A 14,473-nucleotide genomic window follows, 5' to 3' on the forward strand; every position below is an offset into this window, starting at 1 on the left:
GGGGGGGGGGGAAGCCGATTTGAGAAAATGAGGGATAACTAACCGAGCAGAAGTACATCGGATAAATGTATTCAACTTACGCTTGCCCAGGAAATATTTAAAGTACCAACGCGTCTGGTATTCTGGGTTCTCTAGTATTGGCGTACTCGGCGAGCCGAACATCTGTTGACGTAAAATTCATTTCTTGTTACTAACGAGCGTCTTTTACGTGGCAATGCCACAGTGAATAAAAAAAAGTAAGAAAAAAAGAAGCGTGTCGCGGGACAAAGTGGAGTAAAGCGGCGAGCAATTAAGATCACCGCGTGAAATGAGACGAATCTCTCGGCAGGTAAAAGAAAGTAATATCCGAGGACTAGTTTTGGTCGTTTGATCGTTAGACGACGCTCTCTTACCTCCTCCTTCTCGCCCGGTGAGTCGCCATTCTCCACGCGAAATCTCCTGCCATTGTCGACGCCGTCCTGCTCGATCTGCGGCAGCTGGAAGCACATTTTCGAGAGTCGCGATTAGCAAACCCGCGCGCTGCGAGTGCCGGCGCGAATCAACATGCCCCACTTTCGAGTTTGCGATTCGTGATTCCAAGGACTCGAAACGCGCGCGATCGAAAGCAGAGGAGCGGGGAGCCCAAATCGCATTCGGATCCTGAAATCCCTCCGCGTCGCTTTTCAGAAATAACCTCTGACTCGGAAAACTCGAATTTCGGTAATCGTTCACCGAGAGAAGAAAACGGCTGATCTCATCAAAAAGAGAGATATTGTTATGTTCGCTAACAATATCTTCTTTTTGTTCCAACTTGATACTTATTATTTTATTCGATTTCTATAGCAAATACAGATCTAATAAAAAAAAAAACATATTTATTCGATAAATACTAATGATATATTTTTACTAAAATCTGAATTCTTTTGTTTAATTAGAATGAACAATTGTTTTCATGAAAAATCAAAATTTTAAGGAATTGTATATTTTTTTACTTGAAAAATATTTAAAATCAGTGTAAGTACACAGAGAGAACGATTTATTGAATCAAATAAATGTTTCTTTGGAATAGTCCAAATAAATTTCTTGATTGACACAACAACAAAATTTTTTTGGAACTAAGCCACAAATAAATATTTTTGTTGCGTTAAATAAAATTTTGTTCGATCAATCAAAAAATTTATTTGGACTATTCCAAAGAAGTGTTTGGATCAACCAAATTTGATTCAACCAAATCGTTCTCTCTGTGTAAATATTAGTACCTATTATGAATAGATATATTTTATTTCCTAGATTTTTTCTCTCTCCTTGTATACAGTATACAACAAATATAATAATATACGAGATATATGTATGGTTACTTTATCACTATAACATTATAGTAACACTTACTGCAAAAATGGTTCTCCTGATTATAATTCTTTCATTATGTAATTACTGAAAGAAAAATATCTAAAAATATTTATTCGGTGGATACCAGTAACATATTTATTTATACTTGTATACATATTTTTATATTCAAAGAAAGTTTATTTTAAATAAGAAAATATATATTTTTCTAAATCTACTGTTGTTTTTCGTGAAACGAGAAACATCTCTCAACTGTTTATTTATTTAAATAAAAGAATTTCAATTTAAATCGATATGTTATTAATACCCGTCGAGTAAATATTCTCCATTTTTCAAATATTTTTTTTCAGTTTAGTAACAAATGTCAAACGCTTTTTCTCAGTGTTTTCTTTCGCGAGGAAAAAATTTATCTAATTCGATTTTTCTATGAAATCTTTTTTACGAACAAATCCTAAAACATTCCAAGGATTTTTTCCCTCTACCTCTGTTTCGATGGATGAGGCAGGGTATTTGCAAATTTGAACAACGAACAGTCTGCTATAGAATAATTAGAAAATTAAATTTAACATTTTCGATTAAAGATTCGCAAGAGAGAAAGAGAGAGAGACGCGTTCAATCGAAATAATTCAAGGAACATTGTCTCTTACTTTTCGGTGAATATCGACCGGCACTGAATATAATGCAACATGGTAGCTCAGGCATGAGTGAAGAACTACCTGAGTGCAGCCGCGGCGAACCATGATAAGCAAATCAATAGATAAACAGAAAGGTGGAGGGAAACAATATAATCGGCTTACCGGATGCGTCGCGGATTATCACGGGCGCTCTCTCGTTCGTCATTTTATCGCGATGATTAACATTTATCACGCACGAGTACGCCGTGCATATGGCTTCGGGCGAGTCGTTTCGCGACAAGCGCAGCGGAGCGGGGCTCCCGCGCCGAACATTTTCCTCATTTCCTTACCATTTCCACGCTGCCGTAGCATCGTCTCGACAGGACTCCTCGCCTCGATATCGCGTCCGCGGTGGATCTGAAACAGCAATTTTTCCCATTTTAATCTCGGCCGACGCAAGAAGAGCATCATTTCGTCTCGTGTAAATCCTTCTTTCCGCTTAACACGATGATTGCCACGTTGACTCTCATTGATTATTTTACCCCTCAGGCACCGCTTTATATTCGCCACCCTTATTTCACCGCACTGGCTGTGTGACACTCGCAGTTCTTGTCGTGCTTATATCTCGGGTGATGCACCGATCATTTTTTTTATCGATACGCCAGACATTAAAAAAAGAAAATATGTCACTGAATATGTCATAAAACTTCTAATACTTAAGATATTTTGAAAAAACGAACAGATTTCGAGTAATTACGAAAAAATCGTATTTTTTTCAAAAAATTATAAAATTGTTTCAAAAACAGATACGCGCGCGCGAGCGTTTTAACATATAGAAATTTAAAGAATTTAACTTGAATTTTTGAAAAAAATACGTTATTACGTTTAGCTTTATTAGTGAATAATTATTTTACGAGGTAAAGTTAAGTAATTTTATCTTTCATCAAACGAATTATTAACTTGAAGTCTCATTTTCTTCTTAAAAATTAATAAAATAAAAAAATTCAATTGTAACAAAAAATATATAATTAATCTATATAAACTAGAAGAAAAACGATACATTAATTCTACGTATAAGAGCGATGCACCAAACAGTTTTATTTTCGAGATATTTGGCCGTTGCTATACTTTTGCGGCACACTGTATATACAGTTTATAGTTTTACAAACATCGTATTTTACAAATAATTTATTTACAATGATAAAATGATATTTACTTAGATTTTAATTTTGGAGTAAGAATTTAGTAAAATTTAGTAACATTACCATCGCACTAAATGTGCGGTACCCATAAACGAAATTCGCGCTTTTCGTACAAAGCCGTTTTGGACACACTGCTATATAGAGGAATGCAGGGGGATTTGTAGTGAAGATATATAAGTATTTCCCTTCTAAGCCCTGAGTCATAACTCCTTACCGTTTAAAAATGACATACGTTTTATTTTCGGTCTGGTTGTACGTATCCTAGAGCGGTGTTTGAGGGTTAATGCTCAAGTGAAGTTTCCATTTTCAAAAAAAAAAAAAAAACGGCAAATAAACGCAACTTACAATGCATGTATTTGACAACTTGTTTCATTCGTTCGTAATGGCTATCTATTTTATTAATTATTAATCAATTATTAATTCAATATTTATATATGTAAAATATTTATTAAGTACTTATTAATTATTAATTATTTTTTGTCTCCCATACAGCTTAATTGCGAAATCCATACAAAAATATTGAAAACTGACAAAGTGTTTCTTCCGTGCGTTTTGCTGTATTTATTTATTTTATACAACTTGATTGCGTTTTATTTGTAAATTAATAAAACGTGTGAATATCATAGGGTTGGTCACTGATGACTTCCATGACAGTCAAGGTGTTAAATAAACATCGCGCTCTCGCGAATTACCGCAACAAATGCGTGAACGCATTTGTCTTTTTTTTAACGGAAATAATTGCGTTATCCGGAACACAGACTTCGCCTTTGCGTAGACGCCCTTATATCTTTCTTTCTGCCTGCCTGTATGCTTGTATGGAATTGTTCACATTAGGAGAGAGAGAGAGAGAAAAAAAGAGAGAGAGAGAGAGACGGTAGCTCGCCTCGTTCGTCGGTGAACGGCATTCTTGACCGGAGCACGTACGTTTCTCCATCGGCCTCCACCTTCCGTCGTGTTTTCCGCTGGTACTTCTAACGTGCCATTTGCCATTCGAAAGCAAAACAGCGCTACGTGATGAATTTGAAAAAAGCCGACGTGAACCATTCTGCTCCGCTCCACAATCAAATCCGCATCGACACGTCGACGTTATATGCAAAGAAGTATATACTGCATTGAAGCAAACGTTACGTGCTTCAAGTATTTTATAAGTTTATATATCCGCAGATCTATTACTATAGTATATAAGATCATCATAAGCATCAAATTTATTCAAAATATGAGTCCTAGTAAGTGAAGCATTTCAACTAAGAATATTAAGTTGAAATAAAAATTTGGTTTACTTGATTACATAGAGTCGAATCAGATTTTCTTGGCGATGTTTTGTAATATTTTTGTAAAGAGAATAAATTCTTCTTCTGAGTAAATGATAATGAGCTTTTCTAAAATTTGTGACGATATATTTCAAAATATATGTTAAGAAAATATTATTAAGATTATTATCAAAATTGTTATCAGGAAAATATTCTTTGCTGAAAATAAATATTATTTAAAAGAAGGCAAATAAAGTAAATAAATTTTTTTAACAGAATAGTGTGATATTTTTGTGCGAGTACCATAGAAAAATGCATATTGTATTTAAGTAAACGTTACTTATTTAAAATATTTAATAAGTTTATACATTTGTACCTCTCTCTCTGCTTATTTATCATAAATTCATGATAAGTATCAAATTTATTTTAAATACAATCCAACCAAGAATACTGATTTGATAAAAAAATTCGGTTTGCTTACTATATAGAGTCGAACACTCAGCTTTTTAAATAATATTTTGTAATATTCTTATAAAAAGGAAAGATTCACCTTTGGAATATTATAATGAGCTTTTTCTAAATTTGTGACAAGCATATTTTAAACTTATTATCAAGGAAACATGCAAATGGTTAAAAATAACCATTACTCAAAAAAAGAAAAATATACCGAGTAATCGCTTTTTTTTAGCAGTAGAATGACATTTTTCTGTGTGTAGGTTGCCGTAAGCCGCAATGCTCTTCTGTGATTTCAATAAACGTCAATGAGTCTCAATGAATCTTTCTTGCCAATTTAGAGTCTATTTTTCTCGATTGAGATGTCAAAACGCTAATTGCTTTCGGATTAAAAGCGATCGGGGGATGCAGGACTTCTCGCTAAAATGAAAGTTTCAACACACGAGTAGATAAAACATTATCGCTATTCGCAACTCGGAGACAAGAAATTCGATTTTATTCTTTCTACTCTTGGTGTCTATAACGTGCAATTGAATTGTCAAGATATCCAATAAATCTACCAATAAATCTACATTGAAACTCTCAGAATGGCAATTAGATAATAGTCCGTTGTCACAATTTTCGATATTCGCCCTCACGCGGAAGATTGAGCGGTGGAACACTATCGGCGGGATAATTATTATTGACTCGCTAAATGTACTCCGTGATCAAATACGATCATCCCAACGAGCGAGTCGGGCCGCCCTCGTAGTGTGAACGTAGCGTAATACGACGGCACCCTCGGTTCGCCGACTCAATCCCTCTCGTGTCTCATTTTTCACGACGTGAATATCTGGGTTAACGAGAAGCTACGGGAAGGTCGAATTGGCCGGGTGGTAACCGGGCAGAGAGGTCGTTACACGACAGGCGCAAAGAGAAATGGTTGCTTGGTCAAGATTCGATGTTCGTATCGCTCGCGATTTCCGCGTCGAACCGCCGATTTAGCGGCGATCATAGTAGATTTACATGAAGCAGGTAGAGAAGAATATTAGATATCAAGCATTAACGAGTTTAAAAATATCGAATGAATCAAGCAGCGAATTATTGGCGCATCTTTCTCGATCGACAATTAAGAACGAGAAAGAAGTTTGCAATTTGGCAGCAAATATGCACAACCAGTAGCTTATCTCAGCTTATCTTGCTCGATAAAAAAATATGAGGAAAAAAATGTTTAACATTTATGACTATAATTGCATAATGATACAGTTGCAATCATGCAAAGCAATTTTTTAGTGCTACAAAGATAGCGATAATAATGTGCTTTATTGTGTTACTGTAAATAGTAGCTTTTAGAAAAAATTTTATAGTAAAAATTATTATGAAATTTTATAGCCGAGGAGTAGATTGACACGCTGCAGTAATTTATTATTTTTTTATTTCGTATTTATACTTTAGGAACTGTGGAATGTATTATATTAAGAATGCGCTGTTTCCAGCGAAATTTGCTGTATTCTTTAACAAGATAAATCTTAAGATCTAGCGAAATTTATTATATTCCTTAGCAAGATAGTTTATTCCTGTACTGCTAGAAAATTGAAAAGAATTAAATATAAATAATAAAACTGAAAAGAATTTATATGAAGAATAAACTATAATATATATAGCTCTTTGTGTAACAATATACATTATTGTATTGCTACTACAATAATTAGATTGATGCAAAAGGTTTGCCGTATTTGTCAAATAAAATGGAAAACAATTACTCAATTTCGAAGAATTAATCATTTTTAAAATAAACATCATCGACTGGATTTTTTTTTAATATTTAACGAAGATTTTCTATTTTCCATTTAATATCAAAACTTTTTACGACAATTTAATAGAAAAAATTTTGAAATAATTTTAAATTAATATTCTTGTGTACATACAATTCTATCCTAACAATCTAATATTAGAAATCGGTGCGAAAACCTGACTATTATTATTGAGTCAATAATCATACCTCCTTTTAATTATTTATTTATTTGCAGTTAGTAGAGATATAAATATAATTAATCTAACTAATTTGTTTTCTTTGTGTCGATTTCTAATATCATTAGAATATTAGGGTAAGATTGTAGGTAGGGAAGAGTTGAGCCGAGAGAGAGTTGTCAATTTCTTTATTATTATTGAATATAAACGACATATCTAATGATGAAAATAAGAAATAGATGATCAATGACATAAACGGAAAATTTCAGATTATATTTTATTTTGTGCGCGTACTATAAACATTTAAGAAAATCAGGTACGATCGATGCAGTACGATTTAGGAAATCGGTACAATTTCGGAAATTCTACCCTACATAAGATTATTGATTTAAACTTTAGATTTCTTTAGGATTATTGAGTTTTTTAAAGCTGATTTATTTTATTTTTTTTTATGATCGTACTTTTATTTTTTTTTTAAGATCATACTTCTTAATTATTTACTAAAAGTTTGTTTTTGAAGTCGATTAAAAATTAAAATTTCGTCCTGTATCTTTACATATTCTCGGATTTTCAAGAAAGTAATGAAATTACTCCCAATTTCCAGGCCAAACCATTACCTGGACAAACTTGGGTAATGACATTAATCTAAAATCTATGCACATACCGAATAAGTTACTAAATATTTCATCTCAATATCTCTAATGATTCTAAAATTATAAGAGAACAAACAAACAAACATAAATACAACATAAGTTGAAAACCTTCTTTTTCGAAGCCGGTTAAAAATAATAAATCTTTTCCAACCTATCAGTAGCAAGACATATATTAGAGTTTTTGACTACTCTTAGTCACTGGTACTCTAGAAAAACTTGGTTTTTCATAGATTAGCACTGCGGTTAAGTTTCTTGCCTGCGTCTTATAATTCCAAAAAAGATACAGCTAAAACTGTGAATAGATGCCACTGCTTGTAAGAAAGATCAGATATGTCTAGAGTATCAATGATTAATGTCAGTTTCTACTAATGTCGATTAAAACTTAATTCGAATTTAAACTTTAATTAAATAAAGATTTAAAGTTAGGTTAAGTTTTAATCGATATTGAAACGTTCATTAGAGAGATGTTAATAAATATTCTATTATCGCTATCTTTCTAGTACATTTTTACGTACATCAGCTATATTTTTTGTTATCCTAATTCCTGTTAGGACAAAGAAAACGATTTCACGAAAAAAATAACTAAAGAATAAAATAGATCGATTTTGGTTTAAAAAGTATAACGTAAATTATATACACACGTAATATAATATTATGTCTTTTTGGATCGTTAAATACGATGGTAGAATTTTTATTCGTTTAAAAAACGTACGGAGAAATGAAATGATTTTTAAAATTCTTAAAGAGCCATAAGATTCACAAATTTATAACAGTTGCAAAGTAACTTTTTCTGCTGAACGTAGTCATTGAAAGGACGATGGGCGAAAGGAAATTGGGCCGATTTTAGTCTAAAAAATGAAATGTAAATTATATACATATTTTGACCATTTTCGTCTTAAAGGTATCGAAATAAATTATTTTTAATAGTAATTTAGTTACTTTTAAAAAATTAATAGTAATTTAATAGTAATTTAATAATAATTTAATAAATTAATAATAATTTAGTTACTATTAAAATTTAGTTAATGACAATTTCGTTTCAATTATTTAATTATTTGTATTATAGATTATTTTTATAATTTTTTTTTCAGAGAAAACTAAAGAAACGCTTCAAAATAATAAACATTTGAGAAATACTAAATTTCCTTGTAAGAAGTTCCTTGGTAGAACTAAGGAACTTCTTATAAGGAAATTTAGTATTTCTGAAATGTTCTAGAGTGATGTGAAAGTTCGCCATCAATCATTTTAACATCTTTACAACTGCATACTATACTGCACACTGCATAGTATACAGGTGCACGTGTGAAACTTAAAATTATTTGAATAAGAAAACTATCTTTTTAAATTTCATATCATATTGATCTCGCCATGTTAGACGTTTCATTTTGAAATCTGTCCTCAGTTTTCAGTGAAAGAAATTTATAAAACTAAACTATAATACAAGTAACCTAATAATTGGAACAAAATCTATCAAAAGTGATTTATTTCGACCACTTTAAAATGCATTGTGGTACACTTCTCCACGAGTTTAGACGGATAAAAGTGCTTTCCATCGCATTCAGCGAGCTAAAAAACATAAGATTATGTACATAACGTCGTTACACTCTTTAGATTAAAATAGGCCCATTTGGCCCATCGTCCTTTCAATGACTACGTTCAGCAGAAAAAGCTGCTTTGCAACTGTTGTAAAATTCGTGAATCTTACTGATATATGCTCTTAATCTTGACTGAATCTATACCAATCAGATTCACAATAAATTTTACAACAGTTGCAAGGCAGCTTTCTCTGCTGAGTGCAGCCTATGAGACCAATTCAAAAGACAATGGAAAGAAAGCAAATGACTCGCCGCTTGATTTGCAATTCGCTCCGCGTAACCTCTTGGTAGTGACGTACATATGATGACTGGCGCGCCGATGCAATTGTCTGAGTTGCGAGGACGGCAAGATCGCCGCCACGCACACCGATCTGGATCGGTTTCTGCGGATCATTTCCTGGACGCTCGGGTTAGGTCGCAGCAGCTCCTCCTCGCTGTCGCTGGTCGTCGTCGAGCTGGCGATCTCGCCGCTCTCGCGTCTCGCTTTGCGGAACTTGCTCTTCTCCGCGATGTTCGCGCCCGACGTTGACGACGACGAGGCTGCGCCCGACGTCGGGAGCGTCGGCGACGCGGACGACGAAGTGGTCCCGGAGGTGACACCTCGCAGCCGCGCGACCAGCTTGATATCCAAGCACAGCATTCTCGCCGATTTTCTTCTCCTCCTTCTTTCCACGCGTGCGTCGAATACTACGATTAAAGCACGCACGAACTATGAAACTGGCGACGTAGTTCTACTGCCACATAGGACACGTGTCGCTGCTGAGTCTCTCTCTTGATGGCATCTTCGTTGCTGTGTCCTCTAATAGCCGGTCACGACAGCGAACGTCGGTCCCCGCATCAACGCGTGAAGTAACTCGTGGGAACCAAGAGATCGAGTTGCGCGCTCGTCGTTCGCGACGCCAACGGAGCCGGTAGTTAGAAGATGCCACCACAGGTGCAAGTTTGTTTGCTGAATCGCGGATTTACGGTAAGCTTCGTGGTTGTGTCTCCGTCATGCGCCGCGGCTACTGCGTTGTATCCGGCAGAGTAGCCGGGACGAAAGACAGAGAGAGAGAGAGAGAGAGAGAGAGAGAGAGAAAGAGAGAGAGAACATCAATTATAGCGAACGCCTCTTGCGCACCGTATGGTAATCCGAATCCTCTTGACCCAGGTCGACCGACAAGACCTGAGGTGTCGGGCGACGTCGAACAAGCGATCGTCGATATGTCCCGAGACGACGATATATACACGCTCTACATATGGAGAGAAACAAAGCGCGAAGCGCGGGTCGTTTCGTTCGTTTGCTCGCGCCACTCCTTGCGATCCTTTTTTCTTACACGTATTATCGCGCGATAACGTCGCGCGGGAAGCACTTGCGCTTAGTGTTTCGTGGTGAGTGATGTATGTGTCGCAACTTATAGTTCCACACCTGTGGTGTCATTGTAGATAATTATGTCAAGACGGATAATTTGTGTGTATCATGCTCGCCGCGAGATATTCGTGTCGGCCACCAGCCGTCGCTGACAAATGACAGGGAATATTTTTCTTTTTTTTTTCCGAGGAGAAATAACGGCAAACATTGCACATACGTCCGTCTTTGCTGTTGCAAATGAGACTCGTATTATTGTTGGGTGGAATTACAGCTAGTTTTAATTACGCTGGTCTACAGGTCATTTGTCACACGGAATTTCTCATGTGCGCTTCTTGTGTATTTTTGTGCGTAGAATCAGTTTAAATTACGTAAGCTATGTCTGTGTACATATAAAGAAAGTCAGTTTTCTTGAAACTTGAAGATCACATTTACTGGAAAACTCTGAGTGACAGAAAAAATCTTGTATTTTTAATTCAATGTAAATAATATTACACAGAGTGTTTCAGTAAAGATGGACAATCTCTAAGAAGCTGTAGATTAGGTGAAATAATCTTATAAGTTCATATAAATTGAGATATTTACTTCGGGGAATCGAGGGGAGCAAATCACCTCTAAATTTCTTAAACCTTAATCTTGGAAGCGAGTAGGATTATTTAATTTTTGAACACTTGTTTAGATTCCTCTTATCTTTCTTTTCAAAAAAATATTCTTATTTGATCTCAAAAAAACGAATGGTTTTCAAGAAAAATGCATTTGAACGGTGAAAGATAAAACTTATTCAAATCATAAGATAATGATTTTGCGTGAAATAAAATTGGATTAAGTCAAATTTAATTGAAAAGAAATAGATTTCTCCAAAATTATATAATACATATTCACTTTCCTGAAATTAAACATTTTTTTTAGAGAAAGATTTGAGAGAAATCTCAAAAAATGTCCAAGAACTATTTATCCTACTCATCTCAGTTTAGATATTAAGAAATTTAGGAGCGTTTTGCTGTTCGGCTGTCTGACACAATATCAATAAATATATCAAACCATCTTAACGATTTTTATTTAGTATAAAGATAATATAAAAATTACTAAAACTTGATAAGTAATGTAAGAGTTATTTTTAGAAAACGCTTTTTACATTCTAACTCCGAAGGTGAATATATTTTAGTAAGAGTGCGCTGCAGGAAAACAAACTATATGAACTCATAGGGTTATTTTTACCTAATCTATCGCCTCTAAGAGATTGCTCATCATTACTGAAACATCCTGTATAGATCACCTAATTAGGTCAATGTGACAAGAATAAAGTTTCTTTTTTGTAGATTAATGACATCATCTTTTCGTTGTATATTTTCTTTACACAACGAAATTTTCTTAGACGCGTTTTATGAGCTCATTCGCGCGGAAGATCTCTCTTTGTCGCGCTTAAAAATAACTGGGACAACGGTGCGTATTGGCTGAAGACGGCGACTACATGCGCGCGGTGTAGGTACGGATACATTTCCCTTGCAAAGAGTAGACGCGATGTCAGTAGAACATTCTTATCTGCGGTAGCGAATCCGACCAAGAAGCTAACGCCGTAACCACGCGTACCACAGACCCGGGCGGTCAAGAATATTGATTCCTAAGAGATAATGATATTCTTATGGACTATTCCTGGCTCGGGAATTCTCTCTATTGCAGACGTAGCGGAAGTCTATATACCGCGCTGCGCAACATTCACGAGGGCGAATTGAATGGAACCGCCGCGAATAGAATTGCGAGTTCGATTAAAAATCACGCAGCGACGCAATCGCGAGTAATAACATTAGCACGCGCCCGCGCGCGCGGTACTTTTTCAGTAGCAAAGGTACGGGGATATCGCGCAATAAAACGATACAATCAAGCGAGAGACTTTCGTTAAGGGGATTCCACGCTGGAAAACTCTGGGAAAATATTGACTTTTTTCTTGCAAAGTTTACGTTGTATCGGATTGCACTGAATTACGGATGCTTTTACGCAATGGAAGGACGCGTAAAAGGGAATTGGGGCATTGCTCAATTCCGTGACGGAAACGATAAACAATTTCAAGTCACATCTCGAGCTGTTAGGGTAAATATTTGCTCGATACGAAAATTCGCTGTAGCTTGTTTACACCGAGCGTGTGTTTGCTCCGGAGAATTTTAAACAACATTGCTATATATTCATAATTAAATGTGAAAACTCAAAAATGTACGAAAAGTTTGTAAGACTAAAGTTTGCCGCTAAAAATAACAAATAAAAAAATCTTAAAGCATATATCTTTATAAGATCTTTATGTACACTAAAAAAAAGTATCTAAAAAATTTTTTTAATATTTATTCATTATATGTGTGTGAGTATTATAATAACATATTTACTTGAATCTAAATTATTTTATTTAAATAGAATAAACAATTGTTTCATGAAAATTTCTAAAGTTTAAAAAAATAGATATTCTTATTTAAATAAATATTTCTTATTTAAGAAATATTTTATATTTATAAATAAATATGTGTTATTAGTGCCTCCACTACATACATAAAGATCTTTTTTCTTAGGTTTTTTCTCAGTGTATATATAAGAAATACGAAAAAGAAAGCGTGATCGTGTTAGTACTTATTTATCCAGATATATATAATTTGGCGACTTTATTACTAGATTTGTGTAAAGATTGTATCTCTAATGAGTGATTCATATGGCATCTATATTTGTTACGCAGAATAACAAAAAAATTACGAAAAAAGCGATTAAAACTTGTTCCAAATAATATATCCAATAAAATATAATATAAAAATCCGATAAAATCCGTATAATTTTTCATAAATCTTTTGTTGCACAAGCATAACAAAAAATGTACATTATGCAGATTTAATGATTAATTCAATAAAATATGTTGGTTTCATAAATTTAATTAAGAAAATTTGCCTCGCGCGTCGTGATAATCATCAAAGTGTATCTGGGTGACACACTGAGAGAAAAACCTTTGGTATTTGTAATTATAATCACATAGAGAAATAATTGTTACAAATCAGCTCAAGTAAACTATTTTTTTATTTATTATTTAATTCTCCTATAATGTCAGTGATAATAACTTTATATGCACGTTACTTTTATCATTTTTGTAGTAGAACAAGTAAAAAATAATAGTTGCGGTCAAAAATAACTTTAATTTCAATTAGATCATTTAATTACCATGTTTTTTTTTCTCTACGTACGTCATTTTGACGGTTATCCTCTACGTTATCGGCATTTTTGGAGATTGTCATTCGCTTGGACGTCCCCTTATAGAGGCGATTAGATTAAGTGGAGATGGCTAAGAATACATCGCAAATGAATAGATTAGGGCAGATAAATAATTGAATGGAATCCATATATGGCCGACTCGATACGGGGTCGTTCGTCTCGCGGTTTATTTTATCGAACGGGTTGAAGACATCGATACCAGCGGGCGAGCTTTCACCTTGCCGGAGCTACCAATATCCGAGGAAGCAGAAGCTGACAAGTGATGCGTCAAAGATACTGTCGGACGTATTCATAGGTCTTATGTTCCACCTTCGACAAACAACAGGCATCGATCTCGCCTTTTTGTCGGTCGCCCGTCCCTAAGTCCGCCGAATGGGTAAGCCGTGACCGACATCTGACATTTGTATCTGGTTGATTAGAAGCACCGGTGCGATCAGTGATACTGATGGAAGAATGGCCATCGATGTCGTTGATTTCGCTCGCTCCGTCGATCCCGATTCTCGACAGAGAGGGAGGGAGGGAGAGAGAGAGAGAGAGAGAGAGAGAGAGAGAGAGACTCGTTGCCCGAAGGACAACGGATACCACAGGACGGATACGGCGATTCGATAACCGAACGCGTGAAATATCTGTCGTTGTGAGCGTATATACGGGGTGTGTCTGACGATAATATATAAAACTCGTGTACGCGTACACTTAGATTAAACTGCACGAAAAATTCCTCCACCATTTCGCAAACAGCCACGCAAAACAAAGGTTTGAATCACTAATCAAAGAAGATTTGAGTAATCGGGAACCTTGAACGAAATTCTAGTAATTTCAAATCGGAATTTTGGTTCACTCCT

The 14,473-nt window shown here is 35.0% G+C and overlaps 1 protein-coding gene across 6 annotated transcripts in view; it reads right to left on the bottom strand.

Moving 5' to 3' along the window:
* The window catches only part of LOC116842017 (GTPase-activating Rap/Ran-GAP domain-like protein 3), a 96,134-nt gene that overhangs the window by 38,184 nt on the left and 43,477 nt on the right, over positions 1 to 14,473 (bottom strand). For 2 of the 6 annotated variants that reach the window (XM_032810641.1, XM_032810640.1), the window contains exons 2-5: positions 9,343 to 9,992; positions 2,291 to 2,357; positions 393 to 476; positions 81 to 162 (exon numbers count right to left, since the gene is read on the bottom strand). In XM_032810641.1, the coding sequence (XP_032666532.1) occupies positions 81 to 162; positions 393 to 476; positions 2,291 to 2,357; positions 9,343 to 9,683 (574 nt within the window). In that variant the 5' untranslated portion in view covers positions 9,684 to 9,992. Of the gene's footprint in view, positions 1 to 80; positions 163 to 392; positions 477 to 2,290; positions 2,358 to 9,342; positions 13,232 to 14,473 lie in introns of those variants that run through there. The other 4 variants (XM_032810639.1, XM_032810638.1, XM_032810637.1 and 1 more) reach the window with 4 other exon arrangements.

The sequence above is a fragment of the Odontomachus brunneus genome, unplaced genomic scaffold (assembly GCF_010583005.1).
Source record: "Odontomachus brunneus isolate Ranch 3 - 2012 unplaced genomic scaffold, Obru_v1 Obru_scaffold_020, whole genome shotgun sequence".
In the NCBI taxonomy this organism is placed as follows: domain Eukaryota; kingdom Metazoa; phylum Arthropoda; class Insecta; order Hymenoptera; family Formicidae; genus Odontomachus; species Odontomachus brunneus.